The sequence below is a fragment of the Solenopsis invicta genome, chromosome 15 (assembly GCF_016802725.1).
Source record: "Solenopsis invicta isolate M01_SB chromosome 15, UNIL_Sinv_3.0, whole genome shotgun sequence".
Taxonomy (NCBI): Eukaryota; Metazoa; Arthropoda; class Insecta; order Hymenoptera; family Formicidae; genus Solenopsis; species Solenopsis invicta.
In genome coordinates, this window is record NC_052678.1 from 5,966,767 (window position 1) to 5,990,227 (window position 23,461).

The 23,461-nt window shown below is 30.2% G+C and overlaps 1 protein-coding gene across 3 annotated transcripts in view; it reads left to right on the top strand.

Annotated features, from left to right (window-relative positions):
- LOC105200975 (scavenger receptor class B member 1) overlaps positions 1-23,461 on the top strand; it is a 46,566-nt gene that overhangs the window by 19,632 nt on the left and 3,473 nt on the right. For 2 of the 3 annotated variants that reach the window (XM_026138066.2, XM_011168786.3), the window contains 3 exons: positions 15,006-15,261; positions 16,979-17,120; positions 23,033-23,233. In XM_026138066.2, coding sequence (XP_025993851.2) covers positions 15,006-15,261; positions 16,979-17,120; positions 23,033-23,233 — 599 coding nt within the window. Of the gene's footprint in view, positions 1-11,931; positions 14,263-15,005; positions 15,262-16,978; positions 17,121-23,032; positions 23,234-23,461 lie in introns of those variants that run through there. The other variant, XM_039457772.1, reaches the window with a different exon arrangement.

Consider the following 23,461-nt stretch of genomic DNA (forward strand, 5'->3'; position numbering starts at 1 on the left):
AATTGCAATTGCATGGTTTATTTCGATTAAATCGCTCCGTTTTGCGCAAGATATTGGCTTTCCGAGAATTGCAACATTGAAAATTATCGGAAAAAATGTTCACACGGATGTATGTGCCAACGTAATTGTTCAAATCGCTAAGTGTAATCGCTAGATCCATAGTATATAATTTGTTGCAGAAGAAGGATCAGAGAACTATTAAACAGATAATCGAATTCCTTCACACTTCAAAGAATTTTTTTGGCATATTCATAAACATAAACATGAAATGTATCTATATTTTATACACAGTATTTTTTATATCAGAACATAAAAATAGTGTACATAAATTTATAGGTAATAAAAATATTTAAAAAAAGTATATTCAAATTTTTGTTTGTTAGTGAATATTTAAAAAAAAGGATTTTAAATAAGTACTTTCTAAAAATAGCTAGTTGAATAGTTAAAAAATATTCTAAAATAGTTTTTTGTAAGAAATAAAATATAAATTTAATTATAAAAGTAATGCATAAGAAAGCGTCAGTCAATAAGAAAAACGGAAGCATATAAAAAGGATGTGTGATTTAATCATAAACGCAATTAATATTATTTGCCTTCTTCATACAACCTTGGTTATTGGTACAATAATGATTAACCAATGTTCGCGATTAAAATTGTAATTTGTATTGTAATGCGCTTCTTTGAAAACGGGTTTATTCCGTTGAATTAGCGCTCAATTACATCGGCAGCACGCGATAATAATGCAAATAATCTACAGAAAAGATTGACAAAATCTAAGAAATTATGATTATTTAATTATCCCACTGAATTATGCCACAATGTTACAACACTGCAATTCTTGAAAAATTATTAGAAATAATTGTATTTTGACGTCAATATGCGATCAATCTTTGTATGCATTTTTTTATTATTAATGAAGTATAATTGAGGTCTATTCATCTTTCTGACACTTTGTAACTCTGCTAATAGTGTATTTACTACATTTTTCTTGAACAACAAAAGTAAATTCATAAGATTATCCGCACGATCATAAACTATTCAACATTAATGTATTACGTAAAACACTAATAATAGTTACTCATTTGTATGGTTTTGAAATTATTATTCTTGCGTAGCAGAATACTAGATACATAAAAGTATATCAAATATTAAAAGAACACACACTCACACACACACACACACACACACACACACACACACACGCACGCACGCACGCACGCACGCACGCACACGCACAGGGTGATTCAGAAGAATAACCAGTTGTACTTTAAATTCTAAGGCGATTTTTCTTTCGGTAAAAATTTGGCAGAGGCTTAGATTTCGAGATATAAGCCGATTAAGTCAACGTATCAGGTTGAATACAAAAGATATATCGAATTGTACTTGATGATTCTTCTGGGCCGAACTGCAAAGATTGTTTTTGCATGAATTCGAGCATCGGCACGTATAGTCACGTTATTACTACGCTCAGCTAATTGTAAGTTGTCAAACTAAGTTATCAAGAAATGATACGTGTAAAGAAATTACTTTCTTGTGCGAAAATTGTCTTCTCGCACGGATTAATCCATGTTTAAAGCAGGTAAATTTTTTCTCGTATACCATCCGTATAAAGAAACGCAGGAGCGGCGCACTCACGTTACGCACAAGTATTTTGTGAGACGCCTGATACGCTCAACTAATACAACACACAAGAGTCTCTCCCCCTCCTCCCTCTCTTTTTCTCTAGAGAGCTCTCTGTCACATCATTCTGTGAATCACCCTGTATATATAAAATATTAATTATAAAATATATTAAGTTTAATAACATTAATATACAATTACACTATGCGAAATTCGTATTCTTTTGCAAAATATATTTTATTTACATTTAATTACTATAAGTGTAATTTCTTTATACGGATGGTATACGAGAAAAAATTTACCTGCTTTAAACATGGATTAATCCGTGCGAGAAGACAATTTTCGCACAAGAAAGTAATTTCTTTACACGTATCATTTCTTGATAACTTACAAGGAAACACAGAGAAGTGTCCGCCTCAGATTAAAACAAGTTTTTAATATGTTGTAGTACAGATAAAAATAAGGGACACGTACTTTTTTATACGTGCCCATACGCACTTTAAGGGGGTGAAACACCCCTTTGAAGAAAATCGGGTTTTTTCTTTCGAAACGTGTATCGTCGAAACTATGAGAGATAAAGAAAAATGTTCTCAATGAAAGTTGAATGCATGTTTTTCTCGCATAAGATGACAAAAACATTTTGAGGACAGTCTGTGTCTAACATGAAAATGCAGAGATTGAAAAAAACATTTACTACAAAATAAAACGACACTACACTAAAGAATAACAACAATTACGGTGTTGTAAGACATTAATTTCTTGTTTAGAAAATAATATGTAATTAATATAAGTTAAACATTTATTTACTGGTCTACATGATTCGACTAGAATAGTTGTTTTCTTCAACATTTTACAGATAAGGAGACTTGGATTACAAAAAATTATTACTCACACATATCTTCACTATCTAACGCCAGCTCATCAACTAACAACAAGAGAACTAACATAAAACTAATAAAAAAATTAGTTAGAAATTTCATCTTTTATACTGCATTTATACAATTCAATTAAAGTGTTTATTAAATTCCATTAGTGTAGAAATATGCATAACCACGCTACTGGTGCGTGCACTTAGGGTCATTTCCTATCTTAAAATAGAATGTTTACGTCTTGGCAGTATTGACATGTATAGATTCAAGAGTTACGTATGTAAGGAAATGAAGTGCACGCGCCAGTAGCGTGGTTATGCATATTTCTACACTAATGGAATTTAATAAACACTTTAATTGAATTGTATAAATGCAGTATAAAAGATGAAATTTCTAACTAATTTTTTTATTAGTTTTATGTTAGTTCTCTTGTTGTTAGTTGATGAGCTGGCGTTAGATAGTGAAGATATGGAATGTGTGAGTAATAATTTTTTGTAATCCAAGTCTCCTTATCTGTAAAATGTTGAAGAAAACAACTATTCTAGTCGAATCATGTAGACCAGTAAATAAATGTTTAACTTATATTAATTACATATTATTTTCTAAACAAGAAATTAATGTCTTACAACACCGTAATTGTTGTTATTCTTTAGTGTAGTGTCGTTTTATTTTGTAGTAAATGTTTTTTTCAATCTCTGCATTTTCATGTTAGACACAGACTGTCCTCAAAATGTTTTTGTCATCTTATGCGAGAAAAACATGCATTCAACTTTCATTGAGAACATTTTTCTTTATCTCTCATAGTTTCGACGATACACGTTTCGAAAGAAAAAACCCGATTTTCTTCAAAGGGGTGTTTCACCCCCTTAAAGTGCGTATGGGCACGTATAAAAAAGTACGTGTCCCTTATTTTTATCTGTACTACAACATATTAAAAACTTGTTTTAATCTGAGGCGGACACTTCCCTGTGTTTCCTTGTAAGTTATCAAGAAATGATACGTGTAAAGAAATTACTTTCTTGTGCGAAAATTGTCTTCTCGCACGGATTAATCCATGTTTAAAGCAGGTAAATTTTTTCTCGTATACCATCCGTATAAAGAAATTACACTTATAGTAATTAAATGTAAATAAAATATATTTTGCAAAAGAATACGAATTTCGCATAGTGTAATTGTATATTAATGTTATTAAACTTAATATATTTTATAATTAATATTTTATATATACAGGGTGATTCACAGAATGATGTGACAGAGAGCTCTCTAGAGAAAAAGAGAGGGAGGAGGGGGAGAGACTCTTGTGTGTTGTATTAGTTGAGCGTATCAGGCGTCTCACAAAATACTTGTGCGTAACGTGAGTGCGCCGCTCCTGCGTTTCTTTATACGGATGGTATACGAGAAAAAATTTATCTGCTTTAAACATGGATTAATCCGTGCGAGAAGACAATTTTCGCACAAGAAAGTAATTTCTTTACACGTATCATTTCTTGATAACTTAGTTTGACAACTTACAATTAGCTGAGCGTAGTGATAACGTGACTATACGTGCCGATGCTCGAATTCATGCAAAAACAATCTTTGCAGTTCGGCCCAGAAGAATCATCAGATACAATTCGATATATCTTTTAATCATTTATTCATGCACTGTTGCTTTTTTCACGGAAGAGATTGAAATCGACAGATATACTTAATTATCGAAACAAAGGAACGTGGTCCGTTGCTTATATGTCCCGATGTGATGAGCCATTCGACGGCAAGTCACGTTTCACACTTGGTTACTTGAGACACACGTCGTCGGAAGTTTCGACCAAATCTTATAAACAATTCTGTACTTGAGCAACTACAAGTCCAGAGATTTATTCTCTTTTAAAGGACACTGTTTGCTAAAGTGAAGAATTAAAATAGCTTCAAAACGTGAATTAAATAAATAAGAAAATTAATTCAATCAGGTTTTACTTTTTCTGACAATAAATATTTAAAAGTCTTGAATATCATTCTTCTTTGCGCGCGCACGCTTCTCAGTTCACGAAATCTTAATTCAAAAAACTGTATGTCGTAACAATAATTTTGCACTTTTTAAACAATAATAAATCAAATCGAACAAAATTATCAAATTATCATATACAAGATTAGCAGGTTTGTATCTTACTAATACTGCCTTCTCCTCTTATGTTAAAAAGCATCTAAGATCTCTGAAAAAATTGTAAAATATTTATTGTAAAAAAGGCGCTTTAATGAAGATTTGAATCTGGATCCTCCTACATTTCGCTGAGTTTCCCTGTGTGGGAAACATTCAACTACCTTTTTCGAAACATCCTGTAGTGTCGCAAGAAGTATCTCGCAAAACAACTAATTATAAGAGCCTTTCGTTAAATAATTTGGGAAGAATGGAATCTTGTTGTTGAGATTCCAAGACAGGTTTTTTCACTTTATGTTTAATCGTGCTTTTTTTAAATTGCTTCTACTTTTGATTAAATACACGTTATTTCCAGTTTACTGATCATTTATTTATTCTACGATTTTACAGACATCCCGTCGAAGACCTTCGACCGAACGCTTATAAAACGTTTAACTGTTTTGGAAACTAAACATTGATAGACATAAAAGTAGTTGTAATTGCGGCTCTAAAGCTAACAAATGTTACACAATGTGTTAAATCAACGTTTTTTTTCAAACGACGTACTAAACAATAATAAGTCAAATCGGACTAATGTATTTATCAAACATAAGCTTAGCAAGTCTACGCTAGTCGCAGCAATTCTTAGTATTGAATAAAACATACATTTTTTCCCAATGACGTTTATTCTCTGACATTTCGTGCATAAGTAACTCCAATAAATTATTAATTAGTTATACCTTATGGGTGACATCAATTTTGTTGGTTAATGAAAACACGCATCGTTAGAAAAATTAATTTTGAATGTTGCGTCTTAATTATTTTAAATTCGTGTGTGAATTAATTTTAATCCTGGCAGAACTAATCCGATTAAACCATTGAATTTTTTGATAATAATTATACACATGGTAAAATTTTATTTATGCGTATTATTTGGCGTGACTCAAAATTTCTTCGTACTTAAACTCTAAAAAATTTGTAAAATATTAATACTTTGCAGATTAGAAATGTAAAAAAATATTTAATAACAATAATTAAATAAATTTTAATATTCCAAGTATATAAAGTTATAAGTGTCATGTTACTTCATTATTTTTACATATATATATTTCAACGCTATAATATGATTAATGCATTCAAACTTTAATGCAGCAAAATTGCAAATCAATTGATCATTTCTTGTCAGTTGATTTCTTGTCAGTTGTTTTAGGCTTGAAAATGACGAAATCTTTAGTGCGCATTGTTTCTGAGAAAAACGCTGATTGAAGATATTATCTCAGTGATTTATCATATCACTCAGAAGTTATTACCTCTGACCGTTGTTAAGGCAATTAAAAACTAGATTGAACTAAAAAGAGATATTACATAAAATTTTTTGATCAATAAACAGGTTAGTCACATTTAGCTACGAACACATTTGTCTAATATTCAACGTATCGAAAGGAAAATTAATTAATCATTATAACACACCTGAATTGCTTGTATATTCGTGCGTGAAAGCAAAAGTCGGTTAAGAGCGTGCTATGTACACATAACACACTCTTTTACTCTCGTTTCATTGAATAAAAGTTGTTGACCGACTTAAAGTCCACGGACCACATGATAACTGTGTCAAATAAAAGAGCTGTAAGAGCAGTTTATAAGTCAATGACCGATGGGTCATAAAAAAAGAAACACATTAAGGTAGGTAATGGTAGCCATCGGAATCTCAAATATTAATGATCTTACAAACGGATCCGATACCTTAAAGTTATTGTCAAAGTACCGTAAAACAATTCCGCGTGAATACGGATTTACTTTACATTAATGACGCACGTTTATTTGTCTGAATGAGTCGTGAATGTTCAATTAGTGACTGTGCGAATAAAATATGCATTGTACAATATGCGCATTTTAATGAGTATTTTATTCGAAAACTAAACACGCAAGTGATATAAGATTTGTCGTAAAATAATATACAAGAAACAAAAAGTTAATTATACAAAAATGTTTAATAAATTCAATAATCATAAATTTAATAACCGGATAATAACCAAACATTCATTTTAAAAAAATAATCATTAAACCAAGCATACAATCTGACGGAAATATATTTATATGATTTATATGTAAAAGATCGCACGTTCGATACATTCTCTCATCTATTAAATGACAATATAATCAAATTTGCATCTTATAAATGTTAAAAGAAAGATTTATTTTAACTTAAAAGGAATTTTATTTGTTAATCGCAAAATTAAATTATTTTTGTGAATTAGAAAAAAAAATTGTTTTATATATAGAAAGATGCGAGTTTTTATGTGTAATTATCTAAAGTTTAAACGGCAAAAAATTTTTTATTTAGAAAAAAGTTCTGCTTGATGCCTTCAAATGACGATCGAATTATATGAGTCATCGATAAAACACGTCTCTACGATGGAAATGATTCAATTTCTGCAAATTATCTGAAACGAAAATTTCTTATTCTTATTAATTATAGTGTTGTCATGACTGATATACATGAAATTAACTGCATAAAATTTATAAAAAGTACGGCATTCAAAAAAATTCAATTTTTGTTAAAAAAATCCATTACTTTTTTGTTTGGAATAAATCAAATTTTTGTTGTAAAAACTTAATTCTGGTACTATTTATATGCAAAATGTTGAGAAAAAAACGCAGAGAAAAAACCAAGAGGTTATTTTAATTCGTTCTTCACTTCCATCGAGTCGAAAAACATGATTTCTAGAAAAACATGTTTAAAGTATTAGTTTTACTTTTTTCATATATAATAAAAGTTGCAGTTACGATTATTCTACAATACCAGAGCCATATCTTCCACTTTTTCATAAATTGTTTTCTGTCAATTTCTCCAATCGCCGAGCTATTCTGAATTCTCTTGAATAATCTGTCGTACGACGATTTTTCTTGTTCCTGCGCTATCTTTTTCGTCGGTATCTTTGCTGGTAATTTAACGAATTTTCAAAATGTTCATTATTTTTAATAGACTTGTCAAACCATCATTAAATATGCAGATTGCTAAAAATGCTGCTACAAATATAATTAATCAGAAAATAGGTATTTCGCCACTACTCACTGATACTTCGTCATTTTCGCTTGAATTCCTCCGGAATTGTCGTTTCTTTATTTTATATCCAGGTCGAATGTTAGTAACTCTAAAAGATTTCTTTTCGTGGAATATTTTGAAACACATGCTTTGCAACTAACGCTAAACACGACAAAGAACGAGATTCAAGCAGTTCTAACGGTTTTCTGCCTAGACTAGATAGCATATAGAAAGTAAGATTTTTCTCTGGACTAATAGAAACCTTTAAAGAATAAACCATAACATCTACCGGTTTTCTCAGAATAGCGACCTAAATAGCATTTAACCGTGCTGCTACATTAACAAGCGCTTAGACAGCTCGTACTTGGATTCGCACGCCCTTACATATTTGAACTCGTAGTTCCAGTAATACCGCAAATTGTAAAAAATCCTTTTACAAAGATACTATACACGCATGTAGGAATCAAAATTAGCAAACAGAATCAGTTTTTTGAAGCCGGCACACATGCAACCCTCCTTAAGAAACTATATTACGTTCTGAAATTTTAAAAAATTAATTCCTTTTTTTTATTATTAAAAACCATTCTTCAGTTTTAAAAATATAAGACAAAAAGAGTTAATGTAAAAGCTACAAAAATAACAAAGTGAACAAGTAATATGAGCGCGTGTATACGCTCGAGAAATCACTGTTTCTTGTCAATGTTGGCATGATAACTCAAACAGATTAAAATATTTTTCATGAAAATTTGTCGTTATTTGTAGTAAATCTAATTTTTAATTAGAAAAATATATATACAATCAAATTTTCAAGTTTTTATTGAAAAAACCGTTTTTTTACATAATTTTTTGCATAATTTTTGTATTTTTCTAAAATATAAAAATTTAGTTTGACAGTCGGTAGCCATATAATTATTTTATAAGCACATATTATAATTTTATATATTTGATGACCTTACGGAATCATGCCGGAATCACGAGATACATATTAATAACATTAATAATATATAATTTTTTTCTAAATATAAAATTTTTTTCATTATTTTCCTAAAAAATTCACAAAAATCCACAATGTTTTGTCATCGGGGAATGCAGGTAGTCTCTTAGAAGGTGTGTCACAGAACTTTTTTTGTCTAAAAACCAGATTTTATTTTGCGTTTAATTTTATTATACTTTTTTAACCTTTGCTGATGTTCGATCTTTTATATCCACGTAATAAAATATCAAATTTTATGCGTTTCGTTAAAAATACAAAACTCAAGGATGTGTCCACGCGTTGAATATTCGTAAGATGTAAAATCACAACGTATGAAGTACAATGATAGTCTCGCGATGCCGAAATAAAATCGCAATAAAATGTAGTCCCTTTTTCGTTCTCGCATTCGAATCACGAATACATTGTTTGTAACAGATATAGCTGCCGATCATCAATTGTGCGCGCGCGCGAAGAATGTATCGTCGCGCCTGAGGAAGTTTCGCTCAGTATACGATCTGCTTTAACGGAATACGACGACTTATGAATGGATCGGACAGTTAGCTGTCAAGTTACAGTCGCGATGTATCTTTCTCGGCTAATGCTTTCTCATCCTGCACAATACACAACTCCACCATTGACCTAAAACGGCGAGCGCAGCCGTCCATCTAGACGATAACTCGCACTTATCTTCCTAATTATCATTTTTATGGACTTGCATACATATACGAAAGTGCACGACGCTTTTATCAGATAGAATGTCGTCTTGCAGACGTAAAAATTCTCTATGAATGCCAATGTACGAAGTTGTTTCTTCCTCAACGGACAGGTTGTGTGGAATGTCTTTTTCTTCATAACACTTCAACTGTTAATGTTTAACACATTTGAATTATCAAGTTTTAAATTAATTGTTTTCAGATGAATTCTTTTAAACTAAAACTGAAATTGAATTAAAATTAAATGAAATATAATTTCAAATGCTTCCGGATTTTTTGCTAAGAAAAAATTAATTTTTTTAATTGACAGACAGAAAAGATATTTTTCAAATTTACACATTTACTTTAAAATCATCTTGGACAAGGATCTGAAAGTATACAAAAGAAGATTTCAATAATACATTGTACTTGTACCTTGTACGAAACGCAAGAAAACGCAAGAGATGCAACAAATGCTCTTGCTCTATTTGAACATCGTATGACGCATTTGTCTTTACGTAGTTCTAATTAGTTTCGTGTAATTGATAAGAAACCGCCGGTAATGACGCACTAAATGCGCATTACATATATACTGGAATATTTCCTGAACGGATGATGGCATTGGAGACTTGTATCCAAGAAAAAAAAAGGATCAAGCGGAGAACCGGTTTTCCTATAAAGTGACGGCAAAATCTACCGGAGGAATTTCCATATCGGCACTTTATCGATACAAGTACACTCATGTGAAAATATTTATTAATTTGCATCCATGAAAACTAACTTGTTAATATAATTTTCAAACTATTTCACGAGCTACACTTTATTTGTGTAGCAAACCCAAGCAGAACAATAAATCAAAATGACATCAAAGTAAATCGTAATTGATCGAAAAGTGACTTTTAACGATTATTTTGCAGTCATTTTGACATCATTTTGGGAATCTTGGAAATCTTGATAAAAATCTGCATGTAATGCAGATTTGATGCTAATGATCGTGTCAATTATAAAGAAAAGAAACACAACATCGGAAAATTTTCAAAAATACTAAAACGTGAAATAGATGAATGCCTCGAGGTAATCCAAAATTATAATTTTACCAATTTTTTATATATATTTTTTTTACAGCAAATTTCTCTGCATTATATCAAACATGCATTGTTATTATATCTACTTCAATTCTTGCTTTGTATAAAAGCAAAGCGCTCGACGAGTCTCTTCTCTTTTCATGAAAGTAAGATAAACTGATGTACCGAAAAAAGTGGCTGCACGTGCGCGAGGTCGGTGAATGTACGAACAAGGCATGCAAAATTACTATCTGTCACTATCACCTTCAGGCGTAAAATTCAGCACGTGTTTCATGAACGATAAGGTAGAAGTTAACACTCTTTAAACGGTCACCAAATGCCAGTTATGCAAACGGCGTTCTCACACCATTGCGATATCGTCATTTACCGATTTATTGGTATTACATAAGGGACCCGCAGTGGAATGAAAAATACCGGAAAAACGCAATGATAAGGATTATTGCCCTTGACAAAATGCGAGATAAACGGAACGCTGTCGGACTAGTTCGTGAGCATCTAAATAGTGCTCTTTGCCACAAACCGCGTAGATAAAATCGACCGCAGTAAGATCCCCAGCGAACAACTAACTTCGTAGAATTATCAAATTGATTTGCAAATGGCAACGTGAGGCAATAACTAAAATGCATGGGAGAAACTCGCGTCGCTTTCTCAGATTATGTCTCTTCGCGATGAAAATTACCGAAGGGGTAAACTACCGATTCCTTGCGTTGCGCAAAATCAAAACATCATCGCGAGTCAGCGGGGAATTGCCTCAATAGACTGTTATCTGATTTGCGTACGTCTTACTCACTTTTAATTAATATTCTCTAGATAACTGATATTTGCTGATAATTAATTGATAGTTGCTAGATAATTATAGACAGAGGCTGATACTTATGACTTGACTCGGTCATCTATTTTTATTAAATCAATCGTCTTTCTTCTTCAATAATAACGCGTACATCTTAAAATTTGCAATTTGTAATATTATCGTTATGCAAAGTTGATAAGGTTCTTTCATGCTGATAAAACGTGTCTGAGGCATACGGATGCAACTATAATACTGTAGGTAATACGTGTTAAGTGTAAAACAATGTAGAATATAGGGACACACGTAACTATGCACTTTCTATTTGATCATGCATTTGCAGTCTCGTCTCGATTACCACCAGAAAATTATTACGACACAGTCGTACACTGCCAGCGGTCTTGCAATAGGCGAGAGGAGACCGCCTTTTCTACAACCTGAGCAACTATGGGCAACTATGACATTCGCGCGAACATGTGGACGTTTAGAGCTTAATCGCACTCTCTACTACATTTAACTTTCGCACATTAATCACAATTTTTAATTACAAATATAAACGTCTGTTAAATGTAGTCCAATTCTTCAGGAAAGGTTCTTTTTGACTTCTTCCATTTTCACAGCTATTGAAGAACTAATAAATCTAACGATTAAAATTAAGATTAATTTAAATAATAATTTTTTAATAAAGTAATTTTTTTTTAAATAATTTTTATACTTAAAAATTTTTTTCTGATAAATATCACGTATTTTTCGAGAAAAACTTAATCAATTTATATATATGCGTGCGTGTGTTGCTTGCGCTTACATGTGTAAACAATATATTTTAAATATAATCGACGTAATAATTACAAAAAGCGTAAATAACTCTATTAAGCAAAAATATTTAAAAAGATATCTTGTTTACGATCATATCTAAAATCTAGGAATCCTTTGTGTGCAAATAGCGTGCGTAGGCGTAACAAAATTATCTTACAATTAGATCATTTGATGAATGTCGAGCAGTGCCCGATGTCCTTCGCATACAAACGAGTAAATAAATCTTTTCCTATTATATTTCCGCAATACACTCAGGCATAGACTTAGGCGTGATCCACGGAAAAATTACTTGAGTGTTACGGTAACATTGTGCTACCGTATTACCTCTGTGCGTCATCAAGTGCATCGGGGAAAAAAAAAGATTGGCGCCGCGACACATGTGTTATTGTCATTTAAAGTCTGCTGGAAAAAAAATATTCATGTTGATAACATACTAGTACAAGGACAGACTTCGAGTTTTGCAATAACAATTGCTGACATTGACGCTGATAATCTTTTACACTCTCTTATCTTTTATTTTTTCTATGTTTATCACGTTATAAATTACATCACGATCATATTACAATTTGTCAGTGATCAGTTCTTGATACGAAACTGATTAATCGATTTCTTAATTGTCTAATTAGTATTAATTTATATTAATTAATACTAATAAGTATTTTTAAAAAGTAATTAATATTAATAAGATATTTTAGAATAATAATATGACTCACAGCTATAAAAATAAAAAGGTTACAATGTTACGTCAAATTCATTTTTCATGATAAAATTGAACTTTTATGTATCAATATTTTTGATAATATATAATTAGTAGTAATAAAATAAGTGTCTTTTAATTAAATTTTAAGCAAATAAGAAAATTACATTCTTCAATAAAAACAGGAAAGTCACGAGATTTAACGTGCCCTCTCACTCGCTAATAAGAAGATTATTTGCCAAAGAAATTCTATTCGTTAGCGGATGTTTAATACTCTAATGTATAATCTTGTTAAGATTGTACATAAGCGTGCAAGTGCTATAATCATAAATTTCATAAAGTAATGCTATGTAAGGAAAATCATGCGTATAAACTGCGTACATTAAACTTGATGGCAGAATGATATTGCGCTAAGCAAATTTATTTGTGCGAGAAATCAAGAGTAATAATTCGTCCTTCTTAAGAAGATGGCCGGAAGAGAAATAAGACGGTCTCTGCGTCTAATCTTAAAGATCCAAGGTTTTTTTCCTCATGTCTTGGACTGGATAGAGTATACGATAACATACATATAATAATGCGCAGATGTAACTGACGTCCACGTAACACATATTTAATACTCCAAGGATTTGCGTAGTACGCCCACCTTGGTGTAAATAACAGTCACACATAAGAAGCAACACACACAAATTACCATATAAAAATTCAAGTACAATTAATAGTATCAATTTCTTTTATATACATAAAAACTTTATAAAGAAATTATTTATTTAAAATTAAGAAGTTTACTGATTCTTAAAATGGATCTTGAAAAATACAATAGAACCATAAAAATAGAAATTCTTACAGAAGCAGATTCATTGAAAACTAATGTAGTTATTTCACATAATTTTAATTTTTCTTTTAATTTTAATATTCTTTTATCTACATTTTCTTATTATTAAACTATTAAAAAATGTATATACAAAGGAACATTAGATTAATGGGTTAAAAAAGCTGCTTCTGCAAATAGCTTATTTTTTCGAAATGGTACTCCAAAAATATAAAGAATGCATTAAAAAGAGAAAGACAATGTACACAATTTTCAAGCTTTAGAGAAACCAATAGAAAAATTTAAAAACTTGAAATTTACTAACCTAATTATAATTTGTATAATACTTATTTATAAATGTTTCTTTTTACAAATTATATATATATATTTATATAAAAGATTAATAATTTTATAAATTTGCATTATATTGATATTAATTATTATACAAATGAGCAAATTGACATCGTTATACCAAAGATCAAATAGTTAAATAGAAAACTTGGCCTCGATCTCTCGGTTTCAAAGTGCTTGTCCGATTGCACTCATCGCTAATTATCGTAAACAGTCGAGTACCGTTTCTCATCCTCGCGGCGAAAAGTTATAAAGGCGATCGCGCAATACACACGATCAAGAGATTATTTGTACACTCGATTGACCTCCTATTGTATCTGATATCGCAATAACGCCCGCACACAGAGCAAAAGTTACGATACCACGACTCGTCGGTCAAAGAAAAGCAGAATACTTCTCTTAGTGAGCATAAATTACGAAACCTCGGGAGATCTGTGTGAAAGTCTCTGTAATATTCGTTTAAGTCGTGCTTATCTGTGATCAAAATAGCTAAGATTAACGCTGCGGTTGAAAGCCATAAATTTGTAAATACAATTAAGGTAGAAAAGTACAAAAAGCAGTAATATGTACCTGTGCGCTAATGAATCACTTCGCAGAAGTTAATAATTATATTTCACAACTATTCTATTAAACTAGTTACGTTACCTTAACGTATTTAATATTTTCTACTTTGAAAGAAAATTTTGTAATTACATGATTTTACGATTTAGCAGAAATTGCATAAAATCTGTATTACAACATTTGATGAGAAAAGATTTAAAAAGATTAGATGCAAAAATCTTACTTTGCTTTCGATATCCTCGAAAGAATATTGTACATAATTAAAAATCATTAGGAATATTTGCAAAATGCAAAGATACAAAGTATCTTCTCAAATTTTTTATTTGTCGGAAGTACATATATCGAGTATTTTCTCAAATTTGTTGCACAGGATGTAATCGCTTTTATGGCTTAGATCTTACGAGAGATCAACGAACCATAAAATCGGAGCATAGGCAGAAGACGAGAAATAATAACGCAAAAGTAGCCTTGTTAGAAAGATATCCGATCAAAGCTGATTATAGCTTCACTATAATTTCAGCAGATTCCTTGATCGCTGGTTAACGTTCGCTTGGATAACGCCTCTTTTCCATCTTTGACCACAGATACCTTCATGCTGATGATTCTCGGCCTGTGCAGCCTCGCGAGCGGCTGTTTCATACTGCTCTGCCACCCCTACGAAATGATATTCAAGTGGAAGGTATCCTTCAGCGAGGGCGGTGAGACCTTCGAGTTATGGCGGAAACCGCCGGTCGACCTTTACGTCAAGATCTACTTGTTTAACGTGACAAATCGCGACGAGTACTTGAAAGGCGAGGAAAGCAAGATACGATTCCAAGAAGTTGGGCCCTACGTGTACAAGTAAACAGCATAATAATTTTATTGTATCCTGTTTGCGGAACGCATATATGTAAACTACTGTTTTATAGCTCGAGTTAAGAACGGATAACGAATCACAATCCGTTCAACGCGTGAAGCCATATTTCATCGTTGTTATCATGACATGTAATTACGTATCTATTATTTATTTTTTGAACGTCTTTCAATAATATCATTTATCTTAAAAACACCTTCTCTTAAGACATTTGTGACCTTACTGTTACATAACATAGATTATTTAAATAACATACAATTATTTCAAGAAATTCAACTGCATGTTTAAAAGGTACGTATTCAGGGTTGGGTAAGTTAAAAAATTTGGTTAATTAAATTAAGTTGAAGTTTAATGGTATATTAAAATTACCTTAGTTACGTTAAACTTACGTGAACAACAAACTAACTAGTTAAAAGTTATGTTAAAATCAAATTAATTTATGTTCAATTAAAAATTAATTTTAAAAAGCTTATTCATATTAAATTAGAAATTCGTAAATATTTAGTTAAAGTTAGATTATTAAAAAAAACTATAATATAGATCATCAAACAAACTTAATATTTTATTGGTAAATCAAGATATGAAATAACAATTATTGTTTTTTATGTGGGAATGTATTTTATTCTTTTAGAATTTTTTCTTTTATTGTACATAAAATAAATTTATAACTTGGGAAAAAAATGCTTATTAAAAAGAGATAAATTGAGAGATAAATATTAATCAAAATGAAAAACCTAATGAAAAATACATATTCCTGCAATAAAAAAAAATTCTTCCACGATCGCATGGAAAGTGAAAGTCGTCTCGTTCAAGAGTTCGGGAAACATAATGAGTCATCTAATATATAATATTATAATATGTAGTATGTAATTGACATGATCTAGTTCATATGATTATTCCATGTACATTTCCCTATCAAGACAGCCATTTAGAATTGCATTCTTGTTTTTTTTTATCCTTGGCTTTTCCTCTGAACGAAATAAATTTACATTATAACATGTTACACTCTCGTACTAGCAACGGTATGTGATCGTTCTTAACTCGAGATCACTCAAATTTACAGTTCAATGTGAATTGATAACCTTACAATTACATTTTATTTAAATGCACAGTTGTGAAATTAATAAAAGAAAAACAGAAACAGAAAAAATATATACGCAAAATAACAAAATAAAATTGACAGAAAAGAAATAACTAGATAGACGAAAGAAGAGCAAATTCCAAGTCTTTTCAAACTCTTAAATTAAAATATCCGACAACTAAAGCTTTATTTACTTATACGCTAGAATTAAAAATTTATTAAATAAATTTAGCAAAATTATGCTTTGAATTTTATTCTTATATCTTCCAATAGTATTTTCATTGTATTTAGATAAATTCTCTTTAATTGTAAATTACAGTAACATTTCTCAATATAGTAGATTATATAACCATATTATTAAAGCATAATATTACATATAATTTCTATACTTACAATTTCTTTAATCCTATAAATATAATCTCTCCCATCTTTAATTATTTTTTATCAATAACATTTTTATAGGATAATTCAATTGCATAACGACACATTAGTCGCTCATATCGAAAAGTGTATTTCCAAAAAGTATATTTATGAAACGCAAAGAATTCTAATCCGTAATATAATTACACGAATATAGTGGCAAAATAATACTTAACATCATTCCGTTATTATTCTCATTGCAGGGAATCATTCGAGCATGCGGATGTAATCTTCAATGAGAACGGTACCTTGTCGGCGATACCTGTGCATCCACTAAAATACGTTCCAGAAATGAGCAACGGTACAGAAGAGGACCTTGTAATAATGCCTAACATTGCATTGTTTGTAAGTAAAATATTACTTTTGTAAATCATAAATAATACGACAAGACCTTTCGGAAAAGTTGTCTTACACTTTTCTCTAATGCATGAACAAGACAATGTTAATATGCACACGTTCGTTCTGATAAACGAATATTCGTGCAAAAATCTCATCACTGATACCAAGGAACGTGCCGATCCTATTAAAAATGAAAAGCTTTAAAAAATGCGATACGCGATAAAATCCCGATTAATGATTCATTTCCCTTTGTATAAATGCTTTCTGTTAAATAAATTAGAAGTTAACTGGGGCATGAATACACTAAATATAATAAATAAGATTCAAAATCTCGAATTTTACAAACATATTAATCTTTAATTTGAGTATAAGCCAGAACTGAATCTTGCGCATTCCGTTCGGTTATTAGATTTTAGAATGGACTTTAGATTTCATTCATTATTAATCAAAAGGAAAGTAGAGCATATCACGATTTTAAAAATGACAGAGATTGTAGTAATAATACATAATAATTAAGTTGCATATAAAATGATTAGACTGTGGATAGGACAACTGACTAATTAGCTGTGTCACATATAAATGAAATCGATAAATGTAAAAAAGGTATAAAAAAAAATCAAATAAAATTTTCTTCATGCTTATCTCATTTATCTCACTTATCTCATAGTCCGAATTAAAATCTAATAATCGTAAATAGCGTAATTAATCGTGGAGCATGCTTTATGTCGAACACGTTTGATTCGATATTTAAGTATAAAAAATTTATCGAGCATTATAACGTGACATTCTGAGACGTGACAATAGACATAATATACGAGTATTATAAACTTGATCAGATAAATAGTAAAAATTTCGTCGATCATCAATTCCGCAATGGAAGAAACCTAAACGTCTTTTGCAGATTAATACTAATTAATAACGTATAGTTTCAATAAAAATGGTATAATAAAGTAAATGGATAGTAATCAAAGAGTGCAGAAAAAACTAACAAACACTCGTATTTTGATCGTATCTACTATATGACTGCACAATAATCTCAGGTTATAATAAATTACTTCTATTTTTTTTATGCCAAGAGTATAATTATACTGCACCTGATTTGTTCTTAGAAATCTTCTAGATATTCAAATTGCTATATCTAAACTGTTTATAATACGATCAGTGGAAAGTTTGTCGTTACTAACGATACTATTAAATATGTAACGAATATCCATAAATATATACGTATATATCTCATATACAAAGTATCTGATAATTATAGACACAATGCTTGCACAGAGGTAGAATGAATTAAATTGAGTCAAAAAGTCTTGTATCATTTTACAATTTTCGCAATAATTGACGATATTATTAATTTATAAATATTATAAAAATAATATTTATACATATATAATAGAAATTATTAATTAATTTAATAGATTAAATAATATGTGTACAATATGTATATAGACTTGCAAAAAGTATATAGACTTTAAAAATCCTTTGGGACATATTTTTAGTTATAAGGATTACATCTATAAAATGTTCTGATAAAATGCATCTAACGATAATAATACGCAATACTACGTATTGTTATTATAAGAAATCTGTTGACAAAAAGCGTGATATGTACGCGAAAAAGAATATTATAATATTTTGATTAGATCCTCGATAAAGAAATATTTCGATTGCAACATGAAATACCTTGGTCATCACACTCACTGCACTAAACGCAATCTTATCGTTAGTAAGCGCTAATCCGCGCTGATGCAACCTAAGTTGGAAACTCCGAATTTCTTCGACATTTCTATGGCATTTCATCTATTCGATACGGCACGTTTTGGCAAGTTGTAAATTTAAATAACAAACCGTTAATTATGATTGATTTCACAAGGCCCCTTTATTCTATAAAAAAAATTCAAGAATCTTTATTATGTGCGCGAGTTTATTGACGACACATTCCCTTCTTATATAATGCGATTTCTCAGATACGCATATTTTTGCAACAATTAATTTATCAGTTAGAAGATCGTGCAAACGCAATTCATTAAATATCTCTCATTGTTACCGGTCAAATCAATTGTAACGCGCAATATTAACTGAGTGAGTTTTTGTTCATGAATATTTATGCGCGTTGATTGTTTATCTTCAAGATTACCTTGATCATAGTACGAAAAATCCAGCGACTAGATTAATTTCGTATTATATGTCTCATCTATATGATTAATGGAACTGCATAAACAACTTAGACGTACCTTAGATATGCAAAGGATAAGAAGAGCGTTTCAATTAGCTAGTTTTACATAATATTATATTGCAAACAGTAATTATATATTTCATATAGCGTATTTTTTAATTAACATTATGCAGATTTCTCTGAAATGTGTCGTCACATTACACGACAGATCAATGTTTACGAGAAATTTCTATTCACGAGATGCACAAATGCATCCTCAAGAAACTCGTTTCGTCACGTTTGCTTTGCGTGGTCAAGCAGCCGTGAGGAGACAGGAAGATATATTTGGCATTGAGAGACGCAACCTAATGCCCTTTTCATCGTCATCTAAGAAGAGAAATTCGACTGTTATTAACAAATAATGTTTACGCAAGACCAATAACATGACTTTCAATTTTGATATTAATTTAATTATTTTTTTATCGGTTTCTTTACCTTTCAAATATTATATCACGTATTTTTATGTAATTTCTTATATCAAATTTTGAAGATTAATGCTTTTAATTTTAATGTTAATAATAAGAACAAGAATTCTTATCAAGTATATCATTTCGATAGTTCTTTCAGTAGTTGAGAATGTATCCATTTTTTTATTATTAACATTAACAGAATCAATTACATAAAATGACGTCTTCTACATTTATCCAATCAGCAGACAATATCTTTTTAATGTTTTTTAAATATTAAAAAATGTAATAAAAAAAAATATTTAAAAAAACATTGCCTACTAATTGGATTATTAAATGAATTGAATAGAGAGGCGAGCTGTAACATTTAATTACCTGTATATATTTATATGTTTAACTCACAAGACGTGCGCGGCAGGGCGTTTCACATTTAAAAAAATTTATATAAAAACTTAAAATATACTTCTTGTTAATATTTAAATTAAACAGTATATGATCTTGCAAACAGTTATATAATAAATAAAAATTAATTAGAACAAACTTATAACTGGAGAAGATGGTAGTATTGCCCCTCCTCCTTTCCGTTTACATTTTGTACAATTTTGTTAATAATCAATATTTTAAATTAAAAACTTAACATTTGCATTCGTCAATATATTATTCTAGAGACTTGATACTACATAAAATATTTATTACTTAAGGTGTTATTTGTAAAAATGTGACGATAAAAATATAGATGCTAATGGAGCAAAGAGAAACTCAGGTGATAACGTGACTAACCTTTACTAAAATATATTTAAAAATTGCTTTTGCTTAAAAAAAAAAAGACAGTTATGTTATAAAATAGTATATTTAATTAAAATAAAAAATATTGCTGAATATTCAAATATATGTACGTACGTATAACCTTTTTCGTATATAAATAATATTAAAAATCTATGATAAATATAATGTAAATTATATATTAGTAGTAGAACTACGATCAATTTTGGACCAGTCGAACAGTACTTCCATATAAAAAAAACAAAACCGTGTTAAACCTGTTAAAACATCAACACACTGTAGCTACATTAGCAAAATCCCATTCTTTAACTTTGCATAACCCGATATGCGTACCGCTGAATAACCTATTAAATAACAAAAGAAACCACTCAAGTGTACATGTGTGATAATAGTCCCAAGCGTAAAAAAAAAGGAAATATGTGTAATTCAATATTAAAATATATCTTGAAAATGTTTCTAAATGATCAAAAGTAATGATACCTTATAACAAATATCAATTGCTGTGCATCGACACATTGACGCTACTGTATAACAAAAGGCTACTAAACTATTAAACAAGTAATTCCATAAGTAATCATTAGAATTCCTCAATGAATAATGGAGGTATTATGAATGGATGTAATACTACTTTTTCGTCTGTTTATATTAGTCTGTGCATGCAAATAGATGCATAAAACGTAAAACTTACAATGTAAAGCCGGCTCATTGATGCAATTATAAAATTTGTTATATTAAAAACTTAACGTGCAATAAAGAATCATGTAATGTAGCACATTACATTAAAAAATTACATTTATCTGACTTTATCATGAAATAATGGTCGTTACTGTACAATTATATAAATTCGTACGGAGTAATAAGTTTTCTCAATGCACGAGCAAACACAAATTAGCGATACTTTTATCTTTAAATATACGAGGAAATATACGCGTGTCTCATATTGTATCTTCCTCGTAAAGCTTAATCCAATTAATTTTTCATAAAATCGTTATAAATATACAGTATATTTTTCTAAGCGCAAAATTGATCAATAGGTAAAATGACAAAATTAATGCATTTTAAATTCAATTGGAGAAACTTAATGTAACATTTCTTATGATAATTCACACGATCATAAATCATGCACGGTTGTTAAATCGTTTTCAAGCCGAAAGCTCATATAAACGTGACTCGATAATGTGTTCTCCGTGCATAAAAAAATAAAAAATTAAATAAAAAAATTTTTTAGAACTACCCAAACACAAAATAACTTATTACAATGTCATTTGCGTTTGACGCATTACATAAATCCACTTGTTACGCCGCAATGATAATTTTACATCATTACGATGATTACTTTGAAGTTATTGCGTCGAATCTACGAAGAAATAAAATCACTATAATTAAATTCGCTGTTCAATGCGCGAGAGGTGCAGTGAATCATGTTTCGCGAAGAATCTGCTTAAGCAATACATTCTTCGTAGGCACGCAAATTGTAAAGCCGTCAGTTAAGAGTAATAGATACGCCGTAAATACTCTTATCTGTTTAAAAGGTCGCACGAGAGAAAGCGCTTCGTTTATATTCAGCTTTCTTATTGCATGCAGTAGCTATTGTCCATTGACATTGATTACTAGCGAGTTGTAGTCGAGTTGTAGTAGTCTCTTGAAAATACAATGACATTAGAATTAAACAAAATAAAAATTTGACAAATTAATTAGCTTTTATTTAAAATAACCAGCAGGCTACTCTATCTTGATAATAATTTCGTTTTCATATTATTATTATTTATCATTTTCGTTGGCCATATTATCAGTAAAGTCAATGACCCTGGCAATCGCGTGGTTGAAAATGTCTGAAGATTTCAATGCATTCATTCTTTCCTTTGTTAAAAACTAATGATATGTCGCACTTAATTCCATAAACAGCGATATATTATTGCGACACATAATAAATGTCAACAGGCAACGTGTCATTGATCCTACAATATTCAATGGTACAATACGTTCTAATGACATAATTTACACTCTAGTAATTTGCTATAAATCCTAGTCTATCCGTTTATCGTCTGTCTCAACGTTTATGCCTATTTTCGTCTTCGAAAAATAATAGTTGTTTTAGTCTTACTTGAGTAAGAACTATTACATAAAAGTCTAACTTAATTCAAGTCTACAATGTGTAGTTTTTTATTTTTTTTTATTTTGGATATATTTTCTTTTTTATTCTAAAAAATAATTCAATTTTTTTGTTCTATTATACACTAATCAATCATGTTCTAATTACCACACTTTCCATTTTGGGGTGACGAGAACAAGAGTCAAATGATAAATAAAGTCAATAATTTAATCCTATGTCAATGTTTAATATGCGACGGGTATATACGCAAAGTGTGGTGCAATTATCTTAATAATCTCGATATCAACTTATTGTAGTGGAATCAATTATTTTAATGACGCAGATAATAATAATATATTTATCTATATGTATATTATAAGTCCAATTATACGTTTTTCACTTCCTTTCTCTATTATTTCAGAGCATCACGAACGTGATGAAAGACGCAGCGTACCTAACCAGGTGGGGCCTCAACACATTAATTCGTCAGACAGACACTCGTCCCCTGGTTCAAATGACCGCACGTGAATTCATGTTTGGTTACCAATCGACTCTTGTTACTCTTGGCAATCATTTAATGCCGTCTTGGATCCATTTCGATAAATTGGGATTAATCGATAGGGTAAGTAATAAAATAATCAGCGTCTTTTAAAGTATACAATAACAATCGTGATCATATACATAAGCGCAATATTTATAATATATTTTTTCTAAGCTTTCTCTAATTAACGTAATTTTCATCGAAAGAGTCGTAAAGTTTTTAATTACTTGTATTCTTTGCTGAAAGCATAAAACTTGATTGGATTTAAAGCTCATTGTGGAGTAAAAATATTTCTATCAAATTTTACAT